Source organism: Cryptomeria japonica, chromosome 6, assembly GCF_030272615.1.
Source record: "Cryptomeria japonica chromosome 6, Sugi_1.0, whole genome shotgun sequence".
Classification (NCBI taxonomy): domain Eukaryota; kingdom Viridiplantae; phylum Streptophyta; class Pinopsida; order Cupressales; family Cupressaceae; genus Cryptomeria; species Cryptomeria japonica.
In genome coordinates, this window is record NC_081410.1 from 197,062,841 (window position 1) to 197,082,624 (window position 19,784).

The following is a 19,784-nucleotide window of genomic DNA, read 5'->3' on the forward strand; positions in this document are numbered from 1 at the left end:
TGCAAGTTTAGTACAGCCCTTGCCCATTCCGGACAGGAAATGGGAAAGCATTTCTATGGACTTCATCACTGGTTTACCACGAGTGCAAGGAAGAGATTGCATTTATGTGGTGGTAGACAGATTGACGAAGTTTGCTCACTTCTTTTCTATTCCTTCTACTTACACAGCAGCCCAGGTGGCAGATTTGTTCTTTAGAGAGATTTTTAGGTTGCATTGGCTACCGAGATTTATTGTTAGTGACAGGGATAGCAAGTTCATGAGCGCCTTTTGGCAAGAGTTGTTCAGGCTGTGCGGTACAGATCTTACACCTAGTACGAGATACCATCATCAGACAGATGGGCAGACGGAGATAGTAAATAAATGGGTGGAAGGTTATTTACGGAACTATGTGACTGCGCAGCAGAGAGCTTGGGTCAGGTGGTTACACATGGGGGAGTATTGTTACAATACCACATATCACATGACCATCAGGATGACTCCATTTATGGCATTGTATGGGTATGAAGCACCAAGCTTCATGGATTTGGCTTTGGGGGACAGCAGAGTGCCCAAAGCCAAGGATCTGTTGTAGGATAGTCAGGATATCCTAAGAGCGCTCAATGAGAATATACAACAGGCTCAAAATCAGCAGAAGTTGTATGTTGACCAACATAGGGTAGAGCGGAGTTTCGAGGTGGGGGACATGGTGTATTTGAGGCTACAGCCATATAGGCAGTCATCGCTCAAGAGGAGCGGAGCAGAGAAGCTACAGCCTAGATTTTATGGTCCCTACAGGGTGATTCGCAGAGTGGGCGAAGTCGCCTATGAGCTTGAGCTTCCAGAGGGCAGTCGGGTACACAATGTATTTCATGTGTTTAGACTTAAGAAAGCCATTGGTCAGAGTGTCGTACTTTCTGCAGATTTACCCCCTTTGGATGAGGAGGGGAAGCTTGTGTTAGTACCTGAGGCTATTCTAGACACCAGAGAGAGGAAACTCAGAAACAGGATAGTGAAGGAGTATTTGGTCAGATGGATAGACCTGCCGGAGGAAGATGCTACATGGGAGAATGAGCAGGTGATACAGCAGGCTAGACTGAGATTGCTTGAGGACAAGCAATTTCAAGGGGGGCGGACTGTAATGTCCCCACTTTAGCAGTTGACCAAGTGTATGTGCATTAGCCTAGCTCTACATGGTCCCAAGGGCTAACGAAGGGTTTAAGGGGATCCTGGAGTGTTTTGGCCTAGTCATTTCCAGTTTGGGCTAAAACAAAGTTGATTTACTTAGTTTCAGGCATACTTACTATTTTTAGTAAGTCAGCAGGACACAACGGAGGCTAGCTTTAGTGATTGGATTCGATACTCCTTGACGAGAGCTTTCCGACGAGCTATCACTCGCGCTATTCGAAGCCCGATTGCTAATATATTTTAATGCCTGAAGTGTTATTAAAGTAACATTTAATTTAATTGTAAAATATTAAAGTGTTACTTTAATATTTATTTTATGGGGATGTGTGCAAATCAAAGGGGTACCCAAGGGAGACATAAGTGAATATTTTAATATGTTTTATATTGCACATCTTTTATCCCACATTGCTCAAGTGAGTTGGGTCGACCCTTGGAGAAAGAATAAAAGGAAGCTTTTGTGGCTTCATTCAGCCTGTTGAATATGAGAAGAAATTGATGTGTGAGTTGCAGATCCGTTCTTGGCATTAGAGGACGTCTATCCTCTCTTGTGACATTCTAGACGTCATTCCCTTGGGGTTTGACCTTTGGAATCCATTGCTATCAGCTTCATTAACAGGCAGATTGGGTGCATCTCCAGCTACAGTTAGATTTGGTGTTTTGCTCATACCTTCTTCACTTCTTGACCAATGCTTATGCCATTCTGAAGGGATGATTTTATGAAGATATTGGACTGATTGAAGACTAATTAATACTGTAGCAGCACTGCAGTGCAGCACTATTCACGTTACTATAGCATGGCACTATTCACGCTACTGTAGTGTGGCACTATTCACTTTACTGTAGCACGACACTATTCATGTTACTGTAGCAGCAAGATGGGAAGTCATTGTTGGAACATTATGTCAAAAATGCTGGAGTATTTAGTGAGTTGAAAAATCTGCTATGTATTTGACTTTATTAATTCTGGAAATAATATCATATCAGCAGTAGTTCAATCTTCATGTTGCATATTATTGTAATTTCCTTCTAGTTCATGTTATGTGATTTTAAACCTATGCAAAGACTTAAAAACAAACAAACATTTCATTTACAAAGCCATAAGAGGTTTAAACATTAAATGGAGAAATAAGGAGTTGGATGCAAACTGTTTGACTAAATTCCTATCAGCAGTTGGTTTAGTTTTTGGGCATTCTAGGGTGTCCATTGCAACAAGCTCCAAGAGTATGGGAGATCAAAATGAGAGAACTGCCTTTCAAGATATAGCCATTGCACCGAGCTGCAGGAACCTTGCCAAACATAGCACTGCTAAAAACAACACTTACTAAAAATAGCATATTGCTAAAAAATAGTAAGTGTGTCTAGCTACATTTTAAGCACATTCGGAGCAACCGTCGCAACTTACTAAAAATAGTAAGTCCAGAAAAGTCTTTAGATTCATTTGCATTTTCCACCATAGCGAAGACCTGTAAAAACCAAGAGAAATGAGCTGACCTCACCCCCACTTACTAAAAATAGTAAGTTTACCAAACTTCACTGATTGCTACTCATGTACTATCATTGCGAAGCTTTCAGAAAACCCAGAAGGAATCCAGAATCAAAACAGTGAAAATCCAACATGTAGGCCGCCAAACTTCCATAGAATCTTCCTAGAAAATAGGAAACTCTAATTTCTGCTCCCGACTAGCCTATGGGTCTCCGGAATAGGCTAACGGCCAATGGCCAACGAAACTGATTACTGTTGAGAAGGGGACATTACAAACAAAGATTAGCTTCCCCTCACGATCTAAGAGAGGGAAATTTGCTGAGGGAATGATGTGCTGCCCAAGTGCCCTTCTGAAGCAAGAAACATGGAAAACATTCTGAGTCCTACTATGTTCTAGCAACTGCAAATTGCAAGCAACCTCACCCACTCTCCTCACAATCTTGTGTGGTCCATAGAACCTGGGATTGATATTTCCAGATCCCTTCTTCTTAATGGAAGACTTCTTGTATGGCTGCAACCTTAGAAACACCAAATCTCCAACATCGAATGTCCTCTTTGTGTGACTTTGCTCGACATAGAGCTTCTGTTTATTCTAAGCATGTTGAAGATGATCTTTGAGTGACTTCAACACGTCTTGGTTGTGCTTAAGCAAGTCGCTAGCAAGCAATACCCTCTATAATTGTAGACATATATGAAGAATTATTGTAGCAATATTATCTCAAATGCAACTATTTGACCTATGATGTTTGTTAATTTGAAATGTATAATTTTTTAAATTAAAAAATGCATATAAAATATTTGAATTATTTTCAATATTTTTTGTAATAATAGCTCATGCAAATATTAAATTGCATATTAATATATTCCAAATGAATAAAAGGGTACACTTTATTAATATCTTTTATTGCACTTTGAATATTTTCTTTTAGTTTAAATAAGCTTTCCCACTACAAAGTGGATGTGCCCTAAAAAGATTCCCTTGAAAGTAGATATGATATTGTAATTATCGTTGAATAAGAAGATGTTTACTTTCAGTATTGTAATGCATCTCATTTAATCAGTACTATTGGCTGGCTTGTCGCTTGATGATTTCCATTTTTGGAGTTTAACACTGTCTGCTCTCACCTTGCCCTCCTTGGAACCTGAGTGATCAAAAAGTGGAAAGAAAGTTGTTATCTTTCATTTCAGATTTGAAAGGTAACCTATATTTTCAAAAATAATTGAGGTTGGTTATTACAGTATTCCAAGAATACTTTTTCTTGTGATATCGAGGGAGGGAAGGATCCAAGATGACTAGTATAAAATGATGGATGATCTAAATTTTGTTTAAGGATAGAATATACCTTGTTATAGAGTCAAAAGTGAAGAAGATATTAAGATCCATCCATGACACAACCTGGTGATGTTTAGAGCACTTTGGTGGGTACCTTGTTCAAGAACTATGCAATTGTATGACTTTCTTTGGCCTAGAATGTAGGAATTTGATTTGCATTTTTTAACATACATCACATCATTTCCACAATAATATTATTATCCTTGTTTGCAACACTATTTTGTTGAGTGCTATATAGTATGGTCAACTATCGTTTGATCCCATGATATTGAAGGTAGTTTATGAGCTCTTTCCTAATGAATTCACCCCTTGATTTGGGTAGATGGGCTTGAGGGAGTGACTAGATGACCTTCTTGAAGGGTTCAAAATTCTTTGACTATGGTCAACTATCTTTTGATCCCATGATATTGAAGGTAGTTTGTGAACTCTTTACTAATGAATTCACTCCTTGATTGGGGTAGATGGTCTCAAGGGAGTGACTAGACGACCTTCTTGAAGGGTTTAAAATTATTTGAATTTTCAGAAACCTTGATCTTTATTAGTGATCCAATAGACCCACATATCTTTTATGGATTCACTGGTCTCTGCCTCTGCCGGAATGGTTTGCTTCCTAGCTTTAGTGGAATTGTATGTGTGAAGAGGGAACTATCATAGATCTTTAAATCTTCATATCCCGATGTAGTGACATCAGAGAATTCTTTTAGGTTCTTCAGTATTCCTTCTTTCTCTTCTAGGGTACAGACTTTTCCAATAAAACATTCTTTACTTGTCCATCTTTCCCCAGGTTCACAGCTTCACCCTCACTTCCTTCGATAGTTTGATTTCTACTTAGTCTATCAGGATCAAAGATTCTTTCTAGCTCAATCATTCCTTGGGGAATGGTATTTGTTTTCAGGTTCGTGAACCCTTCGACATCCAACTCAACTTCTTCTAGCTCTTCTTCATCAATAATTTGCATGACAAATAAATCTGAATTCATTAGGAAATCTAGAATGTGCTTATCATCCTCAAACACTTGAAAATTTGTAACATTGTCGAGCGCAGAGGGAACTGAAGTCAATTCCATGGTGGATTTATTTAAACCTTTAATGGCAAGAGGTTCTAGTGAGTTGACTGCTTGGGCTAATGCATTCATTGTCTGGTTACTTGTTCGATGTACTGGCTTGATATTGAAATGCATCAAAGCTTTCAATAAGATCTCATACTCTATTTCTGTAGCAGCATAGTCTTTTGTCATGAAAAGCATATAACTTCCTCACTTGCTGCACAACAAATTCTGAATCTCCAAATACGTGCAGTGTCTATGCTCCTTTCTAAATTGCAAGTAGAAACCCATCAACTAATGATTCGTACTCAGCAACATTGGTTGTGCAAGGGAACTGTAGTCTGTAGGCTGTCAAGTAAGCTTCTCCAGTTGGGCTGATCAGTTCAATTCTAGCTCCATTTCCGCTCTTAGATTTTGATCCATCAAACCTTAAGGTCCATACTTGATCAATGGGTTGAGCTTTAGGTGGCTAAAGAGCTTCTTTCTTATGTTCTTCTTGGGAATTCTCCACCTTTCTATGTTCAGGTTCTGGCATTACCTCTTCAGGAATGTTTCCAACATTACTACTTTCTGCAATATTCTCCACTGTTGGATCTTGTGGAACCATCTTGGATACTTACTCAATAGCAATCTTGCACATTCCACATGTAAATTCTGAGTGAAAATCATTATGAATTTTGCACCAGTTGGGTAACAACAAATCTCAAACACCAAGGCCTCTGCCCAATTCAATTTCTTGCTTAACACTTTTCAAAACAAAATCTCTAAAACTTTCAAACAAATCTTCACTTCCACCAGGTTGTACCTTTGGATCTTCAATAAGTATTTCGGTGGAGTTAGGTGTGTCTTCCATTTGCTCACCTTTTGTCAAACCATGCAACATTAGGATTTCTTCAACTTTGGGCCTTTAAGTACCCAAATCCGTTTCCAGAAAAAACATTTCATTCCCTTCTCCGTATTCAGTGATCATTAGTTGGAGTCTAGGCGTGCTCTCAATCTTTATCTAATTAGGAACTCCCTTCCACAACAACCACGTGAGAAAAGTCAGTGGAAATATATCCATTCAACTTTCTGGACCAATCTCTACTCAGGAGCATATCAAACCCATCCGGAATGTCAACTATCGATATATCAACGCAACTTTGAACTCTTAGGTCGACAACTAATTGCATATGGATGTTTTTCAATTCCCCCACAATTGACACTTTTGTCTTATCCAGTTGGTGACCTTCTTGTTTATCTGGATGGGCATCAATCCCAACTTTTGGCATACAACCAATGGCATGACATTACTTGAAGCACCAAAATCTATTAGGCAGCTATGTAGGAGTTTGCCGAAAATTCTGATAGAAACCAAGAAAGGAGCAAGTTCATCTCTTCCTTGGAAAAAGATTGTGGGCTTTCTTCTTTGATCACCAGTATTATTACCTTCTTGGCTTCTTGTTTCTTGCTGAGCTTCCTAGTTTCCAACTTGCGCTTGAACGGCATTGGTAGAAGCTTTCTTTATAGGCTCACTAACACTCTGAATTGTTTCTTCCTTATATGTCACAGGAGCATTTTGTGGAGCACGTTCCATCGTTGCAGCACTTTGTTCTTTGGAGCATCTGGCGAATTCTGCACCATTCCTATGAAGCTTGGGGGTTGTTGCGGAGCATCAAGTGCGTTGAAAGACACTTGCAGGCTTGCAACACATCTTGAACAACATTTGTATTCTGTGTTGGACTGGGTTGAGAGTTATTAGGTGCATTCCTCTGAGTGTTCAACGTGCTTTGTGGAATACTCCTTACCATGGAAGCATCATTTAGGCTCCCTAATAAGGTATCCTGGATCTTCGGAATCCTTAGCAACTCAAACAAAGGCAAGCTCACCTTAATCTTCTTGAATTCTTCCAACACATAAGAGCTTAACCTCTTTAATTCCTCTTTAGGAGGATTCTCTTGTTGCCTCTTCTCTGCTTGCTGGGCAAATGGTTTCCCTCTCTCCTTTTGTGGGACAACTTGTTGTCTGTACTCTGACAAATCCCTTGGAAGAATTGGAGCATTACTAGCATTAGGATTCAGAGGAGTCGAGAAATTATTCAGAGGAATTGAAGTAGTTAATGGTTCATGATTTTGATAATTTCTCTGATATGCCTTTGGAGCGACATTTCCAGATGACTTCTAGAATGCTTGAACCTCACCTATCGCTTCCACTAAGACACTGTTGTAGAGTGGAGGGAAAATATATCCATCCTTCACTAGAGGCTCATTGGGTGAAAGAGATTGTTCTGGTGCTTCCATAGGGCCGTTTGCTGATGCAGGCGGGAATCTTCGATTACCTTGTGGTGGCATGTAGTCTTGAAACTCAGGTCGAATTCTGACATCCTCTATGATTAAAGCTTGATCATATTTAGGTGTCAGGACTATCTCATATCCCATCGTCGGAGGATTCTCATGAACTTTAGAATTCTTTATCTCCTTCCTGAAGATATTTGCGGCTACTAGGAATTCATGGCATTGTAGCTCAAAGTGCTGATTGGTATTGTGAAGTCTGCACCAACTTGACAAGGTGGCTTCCGCAAGGAACACTTTGTTTGTCAGCCTATTATTGGAGGGTGGCGGGTTATCCAGCGGTAAAGGTACTCCTCCATTGTTTGGTGTTGTGTTCCATGTCCTCTTATGGAACCCTTGATTATTGTTATTATTATTTCGAAAGCCATGGTTGTTATCTTGATGTCCAGAATTGTGCCCTTGATGGTTTTCTTGGTGATTAGGAGGATTATTTTGATATGCTCTATTGGCACCCTAATTTGCTTAATAATTCCTCTGCATGTTCTACATCTAGTTGTTCTAGTTTTTGAGGTCGATCACCTCAGTCGACAACCTTTTCACTTGTTCGATTATCTCCTTAATCCCATTCTTTTCTTCTTGAGTCCTGGATGAGGTGGTTGTGTTTTGCAAATAAACTGGCTGTAGTGGTTGCACTTGTGACATTGGAGCTCTTGGATGAGGTACCAATTGATTCGCAGGAGTAGGAACCGGATTGATAGCAGGGACATAATTTGTTGCGCTAGCTTGCGCGTAATAAGGTGGTGTCCCTGCAACACTTTTTTGCGATTGGAGACTGATCTTAACAACCTCATTGAAGGTGGCCTTTAAATCATTTGGATTAGCCTACTGAACAAACATGGAAGTAAAAAAATCCAAAGCTGCATAATAGATTTGCCTGCTGCTTCATCATTTACGTCATATGGCGTGCACAGGCTAGAGTAGGCCCTTTGAAATCTATTGTTAAAGGCATCGATCGAGTCACGTTCTTGGCTCCTTACTTCAATGAACTGTCGATATATCTATGTCAGAGAAATAGGCAACTTGAACTTTGCCAAGAACGTATCCTTCATTTGTTGCCAGGTTCTAATTGGATCTATAGGCAAATTGATATACCAGTAGAATGCTTCTTCACCCAATGAATATGGAAATAGTCAGCAGGCCACATCCTCATGCCGGATATCCTATTTACTTTGATATGCTCTTCTGCAGTGCGATTAACATCATTAACATAGAACTTGGAACATAAATGTTCTGAGTTCTTAGGCATATCATGATAAGCAGTGAAGGCTTGGAGAGGAGAAGCATTTGCCGGATGCCAAACCATTGCTTGAACTAGTTCTTGTTGAACAACTACTGGTGCTGCAGTTTGAATAGGTGCTTGCTAACTACTTGCACGAGATGCTCCTTGCACTGGTCACTGTGGTGGTGGAGTTTGAAACAGGCGAGTAAGATCTTCCACACTCAATGAATCTTGGCTTGCTGAAGCCTCCTTCTTTCCAAGTCTTGACTTGGGAGCAAATACCAACTCTTGCAATTCTTTCGCTCCTAGAGTAGATCTTAGAATTCTTTGATGCTTATCCGGTGAGAATGAATTAATACGATCCAGCATGTATCTTCAAATTCAACTTCTTCAATTACTGCCGACGCGGGGAAAGTGGAGCAAGTGGAAATCTTTGGTTAAGGAGCTCTCTTTAATTTGCCACTCCGATTTCTATAGCTTTCTCCCGTTCTTCTCGCATCACGAGGTAGGCTTCGTTATACTGAGTTTGGCTTATGCTCAATTTCCAAGCAAGATCAACTAATCCAGATATGATATCCTCTTGATGATCGTGGAATCCCAAGCCAGGTTGCAGGAGAGGAGGTTCACCTCTAGCTGGCAATACCATCTTGATTCATCTAAATAATCCTTCCTTGAACAATCGGTTTTCTTCTTCAATGAAAGTTCTTCAATGCGCTCTCCTTCTAGCGCCAATTTTGTTGACGTGCGTTTTATGACAGCGCCTAACATAGAATAAAGTTTCCCAATGGTCACTTTACTCTCTTGATCAAAGTACGATTGTATGCTAAGATTTTAATAAGTTCAGAAAATCGACTCCAAAGTTTCTATATGCAATGGATGTGACTCAGTTGGCTAATGTGATTGCTGGTAATCCAAGGGGACTTACGCACACTTGAAGAAGATTAAGCAATTTCACAACTTTCAAGGAATTTACCCACGAATGATTTATCAATGGGAAGCTCTTTTTTAATATTTTCTGGATTTAAATATGCTGAAAGTAAATAGGAGAGGGTTTAGAAAAGCTATGCTAACTCTAAGAACAAAGAGACAATGATTCCTTGGGTGAAACCAACCGCACTTTGCTTCACCACTAGGAGACAACTACACAAAGGTGGTGCAATCTTTAAAGGTTGTGCAAAATATTTTCAAAACACCAATGAACACCATCAACGAACAATGTCCACTAGATTAGATGATCAAAGTTAAGTTTCTATGCGAAAAGGGCTTAGGCTAACCTTACAAAGTTAATAACAATCAGCTACTAACAAAAGGTATGAGCAAGGATTTCACTGCAAACAATCTCATCAATCCCGTTCATCTATGTACTGAAAGCAAATCTACTCTATTGTGAGGAAAGCCAGACCATGCAAGTTGCAAAATAGAACAAGTATACACCATCAAATTGACAATGTATTAATTTTATGGCTTCAACAAGTTATCGCAACAATCTTAAAAGTGATCTCTTCTCCTTTTACAAATGAAGGGGTCACCCCCTCATATAGACCTCTAGCCTTGATTACATGCAAACCCTAATTTGGGTTTGACCCAAAATATTCCACACACATGATGCAACAAGGTGGGAATAAATATTAATGACCTATCATGCCTACTTACAATTAGTTACATTGCTGCTAAAAATGGCATCTATTGTGCATTAAATGCACCACTCCTTTCAAATTCGCCCAAAATGTCATAAATATTCCTCTATGCAAAAAATAGTCATAATGCCATAAATACTCCATCTCCTAAATGTGACGGCTATATGCAAAAAAGATGCTCCACCACCTCGCCATGCATTGACTCAACCGCCACTTGGTCAAATGCTCGCCAACAATAAGTGTGCCATCATGACACCATGCATTCAATAGGTTCTTGACATGCAAGTGCACCCTGCCATCATAGGAACTTATATAATTTTGCAAGTTGTGCTTCATTAAGACATAATATTCTCTTTGCATTTCACCAACCCATCATTGACAAGAATCCTTCCATTCCGGGCCCACAAAAGACATTTTGGAGGATTTTCCTCCCTTGAAAGAATTTTTAACAATCTTTTCCACTTTTGAAGGATTCCTGAATGCCTAGAAATTTTGGAGAGAGAAAATCCTTTCAGAGAGAATTTTTTCTTGGAGAGAAATTTTTGTGCACACTTCGTCCTGAAAGACTTGACCACTGACCATTTTGTCTTGTTCTGAGCTCTGGAGAGAGAAAATCTTCTTACTAATCCAATTTTCCTTGTGCCTTGAAATTCTTCACCTTGGGCGCATTTCTTCCCTAAGGAAGGAATTTTTTTTGAATTCTTGAAGTTTTCTTCTTGAACCAAGATTTTCACGTCCTTGGTCCAACATTGGGCACATTTTGGAAAAGGAGAAGAAATTTTGGAAATTTGTTCCTTGATGAAGGAATTTTTGTGCTTTTTGAATTCATCATGTCTTGAGGGAGATTTTTGATCAATTTTCAACATTTCCTATTTTCTAGGATTTTTTTCAAATTTGAATTTTGGGGTCTACGAGAGAAAATTCTCTTCCCTGTCCAATTTTGTCATTGCCTCAAAATTTCTTCAACATTTGGGCAAATTTTCATGCCTGAGAAGGGTTTTTTGATTCTCTTTCCTAAGGGGATTTTCCTTCTGCATTCTTATCCTTGACTTCTTCCTTGCCCGAAATTTCACCTTGGAAGGAAAATTCCTTATCCTTGTCCAAAGCTTTGATGCACACTTGGGTGCTAATTCATCCCCATGGAGGAATTTCATGTCTTGGACAAAATTCCTTTACCCCCCTATTTAGCGCTTTCTCCTAGTGCCTGGGCGCAAATTCCATGCAGAGGAGGAATGTTGACTTCATTGAATTTTCCTTGACACCTCTGTTTTGGCGCCCAACTTCCTGTCTGGGCGAAATTTCTATGCAAGGGAGGAATTTTGGATGTGGAGGCCCTCATACCGGTGCTCTTCCCTGACCTTGGGTGCTAATTTGGTGTGTAGGATTTTTGGGGGTGGAGGAAATTTCCTCCATTCCCCCATTTTGGTGCCCAACTTTCTACATGGGTGTGAATTTGGCAAAGTGAAGCAAAAATGGTGTGCAGGAATTTTCCTCCACACCCTTAATTTGGCGCCCACCTCTATGAAAGCCACTCTACCTTGGCAAGGATTTTTTGTTGATTGCTCATTAGACTTGGTCAATTTTTTGCTCATTTCTGGATTAGGATGTCATTTTTGGATCAAAGTGTAATGTCCCCTTCTCAGTAGGAAGTAATAAGTGGTCTATTAGCCTATTCTGGAAACCCGAAGGCTGACTGGAATGAGGAATTAGGGTTTCCTATTTTCTAGGAGGATTCCTCGCAGTTTTCAGGGATGTTCTGGTTGGAGTTTGGCAGAAAGAATTGAGGTTTCCTTTTCGGTTTTCTGTAAGCTTCATAGTGGTATGACATGCAATCAATTTAGGGGAGTTTGCAGAAATTACTATTTTTAGTAAGTTGATGTTAGATGATTGGATTTTGGGGTTTTTCTAGGTTTTTCGAGCTCATTCATAGGGTTCAACGAGCATATTTTTTGAAGTTGTTTTCCTGACGTACTATTTTTAGTAAGTGTTAATTCAGGCAGTACTATTTTTGGCAGTCTTAGCAGAGCCCCAATCTAGTTCAAATTTGTGTTTTCTTGCACTTCAGGTTGCAGTTTGATTTGGCAATGATCAGTAGTTGACTTATAATTGATTAATTAAATATTATTACTTTATCCTAAAGTTTGATATTTAATTTTTTTTACTGATCACTTTTGGAGGAATGACTTGGGAAGGAAAATATTATATCATTTATCTTAAGTCACATTTTTTATTTCCCTAAGCTGATGGCGTAAAAAATGAATGTGTTTTATGCTTTGTAATGTTAATGTTAAAAACATGGCAATTTTTTTTGGGAAAAGTGCGACTAGAGAGATTGGAAAGTGGACACCATACTTGGAGGGGGTATTGAAATGAAATGCATATGAATGTAAAGCAATTTGGGCGCCATTTCATTTGAATTTGAGATGAAAAAATCTATATATACAAGGTGGGGCGCCTCATTTGGACATCTTGGAGAAATGATATCGTTATGCTACCGAAATGGTGATTGAACTTGAGCTTCGAAGTTGTGGCTTCCTAGCTTGCTTAGTTTCGTACTTGAAATACAGTACCTAGCTGATTTCAATGTGTTGTTGGAGTCATTTGTGAGTGTGCTTTCAGTTTTCAGTGTGTGTTTTGGAATTTTCACAGTGTGGAGTGTTTTCCTGTGTTGTTGGTTTTGGTGTGGCTGAAGCGAAGAATTGTTCATATCTCCTTGCCTGTGCGACCCATCATTCTTGGTATCAGCTCATTGGAAGCGTATTTGGAGGATGATCATTCTTCTATTTTGGCGTTGCTTTTGGTGTGCATTTCGATTTTTAGTGGTAGATCAAACTTCTGGTGCTGGCCGTACTTTTCCTGGAGCTGCCTTGGGTTGCGTGTTGTTTGCTGGTGGTGATTTTGGTGCCGATCTGTGATGCTATCTTGTTATTCTTGGTCATACATTTCTTTTGCCTATGTTCGTGTGCGATTTGGAGCTGTTTCAGAGGAGTTGTGAGTCTTTCAGTGTTGCTGGTTCAGTGCTGGAGTCTGCTGGTATTTTACATCAGATTTGGTTAATTGTGTTTTAGCTTGTATTTCTTTGAATTTCATTGTTGTAATCTTTAGTGCTTCATTGTATTCATCATTGTAATGATTGGTTAGTAGTACTAACCTCTATTGTATCCGAAGTATTCATTGTAATTCCCACTGCACAAGTGGAAGAGGTTGGCTTGGCCGCCTTTAGTGTTTGTATTCAGTTTGTAATTCAGTTTGTAGTTCAGTCCTCCCGTTGCATAAGCGGTCGAGTGATCCTTGTTTGTGTTTGTCCTCCCACTGCATAAGCAGTCGAGTGATCTCTGTTTATAATTGTCCTCCCGCTACATAAGCAGTTGAGTTGAGTTTGTTAGTAATAAGTCCTCCCGCTGAAATATAGCGGTAGAGTGACTTGTGCTTGAGTGTGTTCTTGTTTACTTGGCTGGTTTACCACCTAGTTTCCTTGTTTTACCCACTGGAAAGTGGAAGGGGTTGGCTTGCCGCCCAGTATTGTAATCAATATTTCAGATTTTGCATCTAACGATCCCCTATCACTGTATGCTCTCACCCTCCCAACTTGGGCTCTCGGTGATCAAAAGGTGGTGGGGTTCCTTTCAATTGGTTTAGATTGCATTTTTCTAACCCTAATGGGTGTTTGGCTTGTTGTTAAACTTTTTAAAAAACAAAAAAAATTGTTGGGGATATTACACAAAGTGATTCTGTGCCTTAGGAGATTTTCATGCCTTTCCACTTCTAGAATGAATCCAGACAGCCATTTCTTGATCAATTAGCTTGCCTTTTCAAACTTTCCGGATTTAGAAATGTTCGGGAATGCTTAGTCTTCAGTGTCGAGACCCCCGCCTGTGATAAACTTGCCAAGAATAGACTTACTATAAATAGTAAGTACTTCCAAATGTTAAGATTAGGGCAAAATGGGATGAGACAACACTTACTAAAAATAGAAAGTCTAATTTTTGGTGACATAAAGACAATCCAGGAGGCAGTGAAATACCTTAAAAATAGGAACTTTCTAAAAATAGAAAGTTGCTCAGAATTTTCTTAAATTTCACTGGCAGGTTCCTTGGAGGGCTTTGATTCCAATGCAACGTTCAGATTTTCTAAAAATCTAAAGGAAAGGCCTTAAATCCAAGTTTGAAGGGAAAACCCTAAAATGGACAAAATAGGTTCGAGACTTAGCCAAATTTATTCAAATAACTTGTAGACTTGATCAAATTTCATCCCAAAGCACTTGCAAAACGAGGAGACCGAAGAGATTGCCGTGAAAAGACCCAACAAACCAAAGCCAAAACACCAAGAGGACCTAAAAAGTAGGGGGTCCCCATTCGGAATGGGGTGATGTGTGATTAGGTGACAACACCTACGAGTGATCTTGTAAACTCCACGTAGTCAACTTCCTCCAAGGAACAAATCCGAATCTCCATTTCTCTGGAGTGACTCCTCTATACCATACTAGGAATCCCCCTTTCAGTATCTTGTCTATTCCTTTTCTTCATGCCAAAGGCTACACATTTGATGCCATGTTTCTGCAAGAAGTTTGTGCAATTCTTTTTCCTAGAACCCTGTGGCCTCCCCCATCTGATGCATAATCCCCCTCCCAAAAAAAAGTATTTGCATGTTTTCCATACTTCAATATAGTCTCCCCAAGTTCTATTTTATCCTCTTTTTGTTTTCTTCGAAACCTGCTGCAACCTTAACCATAGTAGTTGATGCCATATATCTGGCACTCTAGTGTAAAATAAGGTGAAGTAATCTCCACGTCTTCTTGTTAATTGCTCCATCACTATATTTAGCCTCCGGGACTAAATTGGTAAAATTTTACTATCTTCTTCTATTCTATAACTATTGAGAGCCAAAACTAACACTTCCTATGTCAGTCAAGTCACAGTCTTGGCCAGTGGAAGAACAACTACTGGATGGAATCAGCAGTGGCATAGAATAGTTGCCCAAATTATCCTTTTCGTTTATTTTGAGTTAGGAATTCACAGCTATACAAATTGACAAGAAGTTATATTAAGTTGTAACTGACATTAAAATATGAAATGTTATAGAAAAACATCATCTACATCATATATGAAAAACATCATAACTAATTTTTGTCGCGAAAAAAATATATTTAAATTTGGGTGATATAATTGGATTATGACAGTTGATTTGGTGTGGTTCATTCTGAGTCACAAGTTGTTCGGAAAGGAGATTTGCAGATTTGAATTAAAGGTTAGATCGTGAGGTTTTGCAAGCAAGATATATTATATGAGGTAATGCCACATATTTGATTGGTTTTGGTATTCTTGTTTTGTCATTTTTACTTTAAAAAATTCTGGAAGTTGGGAATTTAAATTTAAACAAAGTGAAAGTTTGAAGTTCTATTTGTTGGACGTGGAAATCAATTCTCTATGGCTGATAACATAGTGTTGAAAACATGGATATAATGCTTGTTCGGGATTGTAAGGAAACCAATATCTGTTGTTGGATTGCACCACACTCTTTATGAGCATTTCTCTCACTTTACTGCTTGCGGCAGTATCATGGCTCATACATCAGGCCTTGCACCATCATTTGGAGCCTATTGTGCTACCATATAGGCTGTATGGCTGCCTGTAAGTAGGAACAATTATCATTACATTGGATCAGATTATTATTGCTTTCTTTGCTGTCATTTTTTGCTCTACACTGGTTTAATCATTGCTGATTAAGGCTCGACTAGCCACTTAGACCTGATTATTTCATTTAATGTTTACAGGTTCCCTTTATCATTTGGATCAGAATAATTTACTTGCCATTCAAGGTGTTTTAATTCTCATTTAGTGTCATTATTGATCCATCATCAGATCTGAAGTTTCCTCTTTTAATTCTCATCAATGATCGATGGATCTGCTAGCTAATCAGTGTTATTTATTCAATTTCTGAACTTTATTTCTTATCATGGTTGTGTAGGGTTTAGTGTATATTGTTTTGCAGTCATTTCTAGTTCCTTAACAAATGCAAAAAATTACATACTTGTCTAGGTTTCACGATTGGGGACATAACATATGAGAAAACCCTTGTCTCACAAGGAGTCAAATATGTGGAAAATTGTAATAAAGAGGATTCAGTGATGTTTTCATAACCTTTTCAGACAGATGGAAATTGTCACTGTAATCCCTGAAGAAACCTAAGGATTTCTTCCTTCAGTCTGCATCACAAGCTGAATACCTGGACAACTACATATGATCACTTGCACCAGAAAAACCCTAGATGGAAACCTTGCCAAACATACCGTGAAGAAGTCAGAATGTCCTTTTAAAACTAAAACTCAGAAAATGATAACTCTGTCAACAAAAAATGGAGACAAGAATAAAAATCAGCCATGGGATGGCTACAGTCTGTTGATTTTCCTTATACAAATGACTGTAAACTGTCCTGAAACCTTGATATTGCCTTGGAGAAGCTGCTGCAAATATGATGAAAGCCTGCTTTCCATAGTTCTAACTAAACCATAATCAAGGAAAAATGTTCTTGGGAGATCCTTGCCACCTAGAATAATGTAGATAACTTGCATAATGCACTTGCAAAGAACTACTTCAGTTTGGAAATGGGTTGACACATGCTAGGCAAGATTTTGAAGAGTTCATGGCACTTTGAAGTCACCCTAAAACTAATGGGTGCACTTCTAGATTGATCTAACCACTCAGAGGCATAATCCACACATCATAGTGCTCCATCTACTTATCCATGTCACTTAAGTTGGTCTTGTACATGCCTAACTAGATTTTCAGAGGGCATACGATTGAGAGGATGCTACTACTGCCATTGATAATTTGATACTATGCAAGGACTATCTATAGATGCCAAAGAAGGGATACTTTTAGCTACTAATATTTTTATTTGGATATTTTTTGGGAGTTTCTTCTATTTTTGGAGCACTATTTTGGAGAAGTTTCTAGATCATCTATTTGAGGGTACACTTTTTAGGTGACCACCTAGAATGTCTATTTTTTATTGTAGTTATCTTTATAAAAAATCCATTTGAAGATTTCCGATTATACATGTTAGTTAATGTATTTCAAGACAAATTTATATTTTGGGCTTGCTTTGTATGCAAGCAAAGTACTGATAGCTTAGGAACTTCAGTTATCTTCTTATTTATTTTTAGTGCAAAATCTTGTAAAAACTCCTTAAAACTGTCACTTACACATGAATTTTGAATGGAATTTGGTAAGACTATTTGCTACTAAAATTTCTGTGATCTTTTGTGAAGTCTTGTATATGTGTGCTTAGGTAAATATAATTGCATTGTTGAATTTACAGGCTTTTTAATGCAGATTTTCGAAAAGTAGGTGGTTGTGGCTTTATATGCAATTTGTTGACTTTTACTTTAAGTAAATAATTGTACTATTGCAGCTAACATATATGCTAAAAAAATGATTCAATTCATATTGTAGGAAACCATTGTGTCTTTGATCATTAATACAACAATAATGGGACCATGATCATGCTTTACTTTCATGCTTCCTTTTGGGTTGTGTGAAGTTAAAGCACTTAAGTTAGGAATTAAATGTAACATTCAAATGTTTTTCTATTCATTTGAAAGATTGATTATTAACATTAAAATATTGTATGTCAACATGTGAAGCTTATTAGTGAAAAAGATCAAATTGATAAAGCTTTCCTTTCTATCTAATTCACTTCTATGTTATTGGTGGTAATCCATTGATAGGATAGAAGAGGTCATTGATGCAGATGTCTGTCATGCAAGAGCACCTTTTGTCATGCGCACACAACAATGTTTTGCTGTGAAGTCTGGATTAGATGGATTTCTTGATGTAGCAAGAAAATCCTTTTGTGATACAAGTGAAGGTGCATTCTCATGTTCCCTTTCTTCATCAACAAGTCACCCTACCCATATTCCTAGATTTTAATTTCTGGAAGATGAATTTCATTTTGGAATGGAATACCAGCTATACATGCTCTCGCAAAAAAATACCGTGAAGATATGAATTTGCCAAATTTGAAGATCCCATTTAACAATCGACAAGGTTTCTATATGAGTATGCCAGAGAAGGATTTGCCAGAAGGGGGTTTGCCTAAGATATTTATTCAGGTTATTACCAGGAAGCGCCCAGTTTCATTCCTAAATACGAGTTCTTTTTTATATTTATTTATTTTTTCAATTATATTGTCTTTTTGTGAAGTCTTCATTGCATTTGGTATTTGAATGTGGTGGTGATTGGCAGGTTACCAAACAAGGGAAAAACATACATTGTTCTACTCAACAATTGATTTCGGTAACTATATTTTTCAATTCAATATTACTTCACAAATATTCTGAGAATGTATTATCCAATAGAGATAATTCTCATTTACAAGAAATTTTAGTGGGAAACATGTTAAGCACTATCAACAAATAAAAGTGTACATGGTGTAGCAGCCATATACTATTTAATTTAAACAAGATATAACTTAAATTTTTATATGATGCTAGGGTAGCTGCTAGTTTGATAGTAAAGGGATGCCTTGCTTTCAAAATATTCCATGGCAGTTGACATCTACAACTGACACTGTCTGTACTATAATCACTGTTCTGAAGCAGTTTCAACTAAAGTAGTCTGTGAATGTAAAACAGAAACATGTGCCAGGCAGTTCTTGATGGCTATAAACCATAAAATAATTAAAATCATATATGTCAAAACACCGTCTTTACAAAATTTTGAGAGAAATTACAGTCGAACGTCAAACAATAATGCAAACAAGCAGTTTACTTAAATGACTTTAAATAAACAGATATACCTTACATGAAAAGTACACTTGTATTTTTCTCTTGCTGCTCACGCTTTCACCTAATGACAAACACTTGCATTCCATTTTTCATTGGCTTAACGACAATAAAAGTGACATTCACACTCAAAACTTAAACTCATTCATGTCTTGTCATGCTTTTCCTCCCACTTGGCCATTTAAGTCATGCTTTTGGACTATTTACTTCACTAAAAAAGTGCAACACTTAAACTCTTTTCACTTAACATAGTGGCTGCACTTTTCTTAAATGACTGCGACTTAACTAGTGCAACATGCAAGCTATTTTGACTTAGATTCTTTCTACACAACATTCACTTAATTTACTGCCCTATTTGGTGGAGTTTGTCATTTGTATTGCCATCATAAAAGTACGTATTCAGTTGGTTGATCCATTCCTAAATGTGTGACATAACTTGAGTTTACTTGTGGAGTGGTTTTGTGCTTCTCCCACCAGTTTTGGTACCTTTCCTGAGTGCAAATGCAAATAGAAAAGTCTGACTTCACTTAACATTTGTATTAGTCTTTTGTTGGTCACACTTTCACCTAATGACAACTACTTGCATTGCATTTTTCCATTGGCCCATATATTATAAAAGTGTGCTTTCACACTCAAAAAACTAAAACTCATTCATGTCTTTTCAGGATTTTCTTCCTACTTCGCCATTTAAGTCATGATTTTGGATTAATTATGTCACTAGAAAAGACCACACTTAAACTCTTCACTTAACGTGCTGGTCACACTTTTCTTAAAGGCTTGCCACTCAA

The 19,784-nt window shown here is 38.1% G+C and overlaps 1 protein-coding gene across 4 annotated transcripts in view; it reads left to right on the forward strand.

The window, feature by feature from the left end:
• The window catches only part of LOC131063486 (DNA mismatch repair protein MSH4), a 223,565-nt gene that overhangs the window by 119,799 nt on the left and 83,982 nt on the right, over positions 1–19,784 (forward strand). For all 4 annotated transcript variants that reach the window (XM_057997313.2, XM_057997312.2, XM_057997315.2 and 1 more), the window contains exons 12-14: positions 17,941–18,080; positions 18,182–18,324; positions 18,458–18,508. In XM_057997313.2, the coding sequence (XP_057853296.2) occupies positions 17,941–18,080; positions 18,182–18,324; positions 18,458–18,508 (334 nt within the window). The remainder of the gene's footprint in view (positions 1–17,940; positions 18,081–18,181; positions 18,325–18,457; positions 18,509–19,784) is intronic.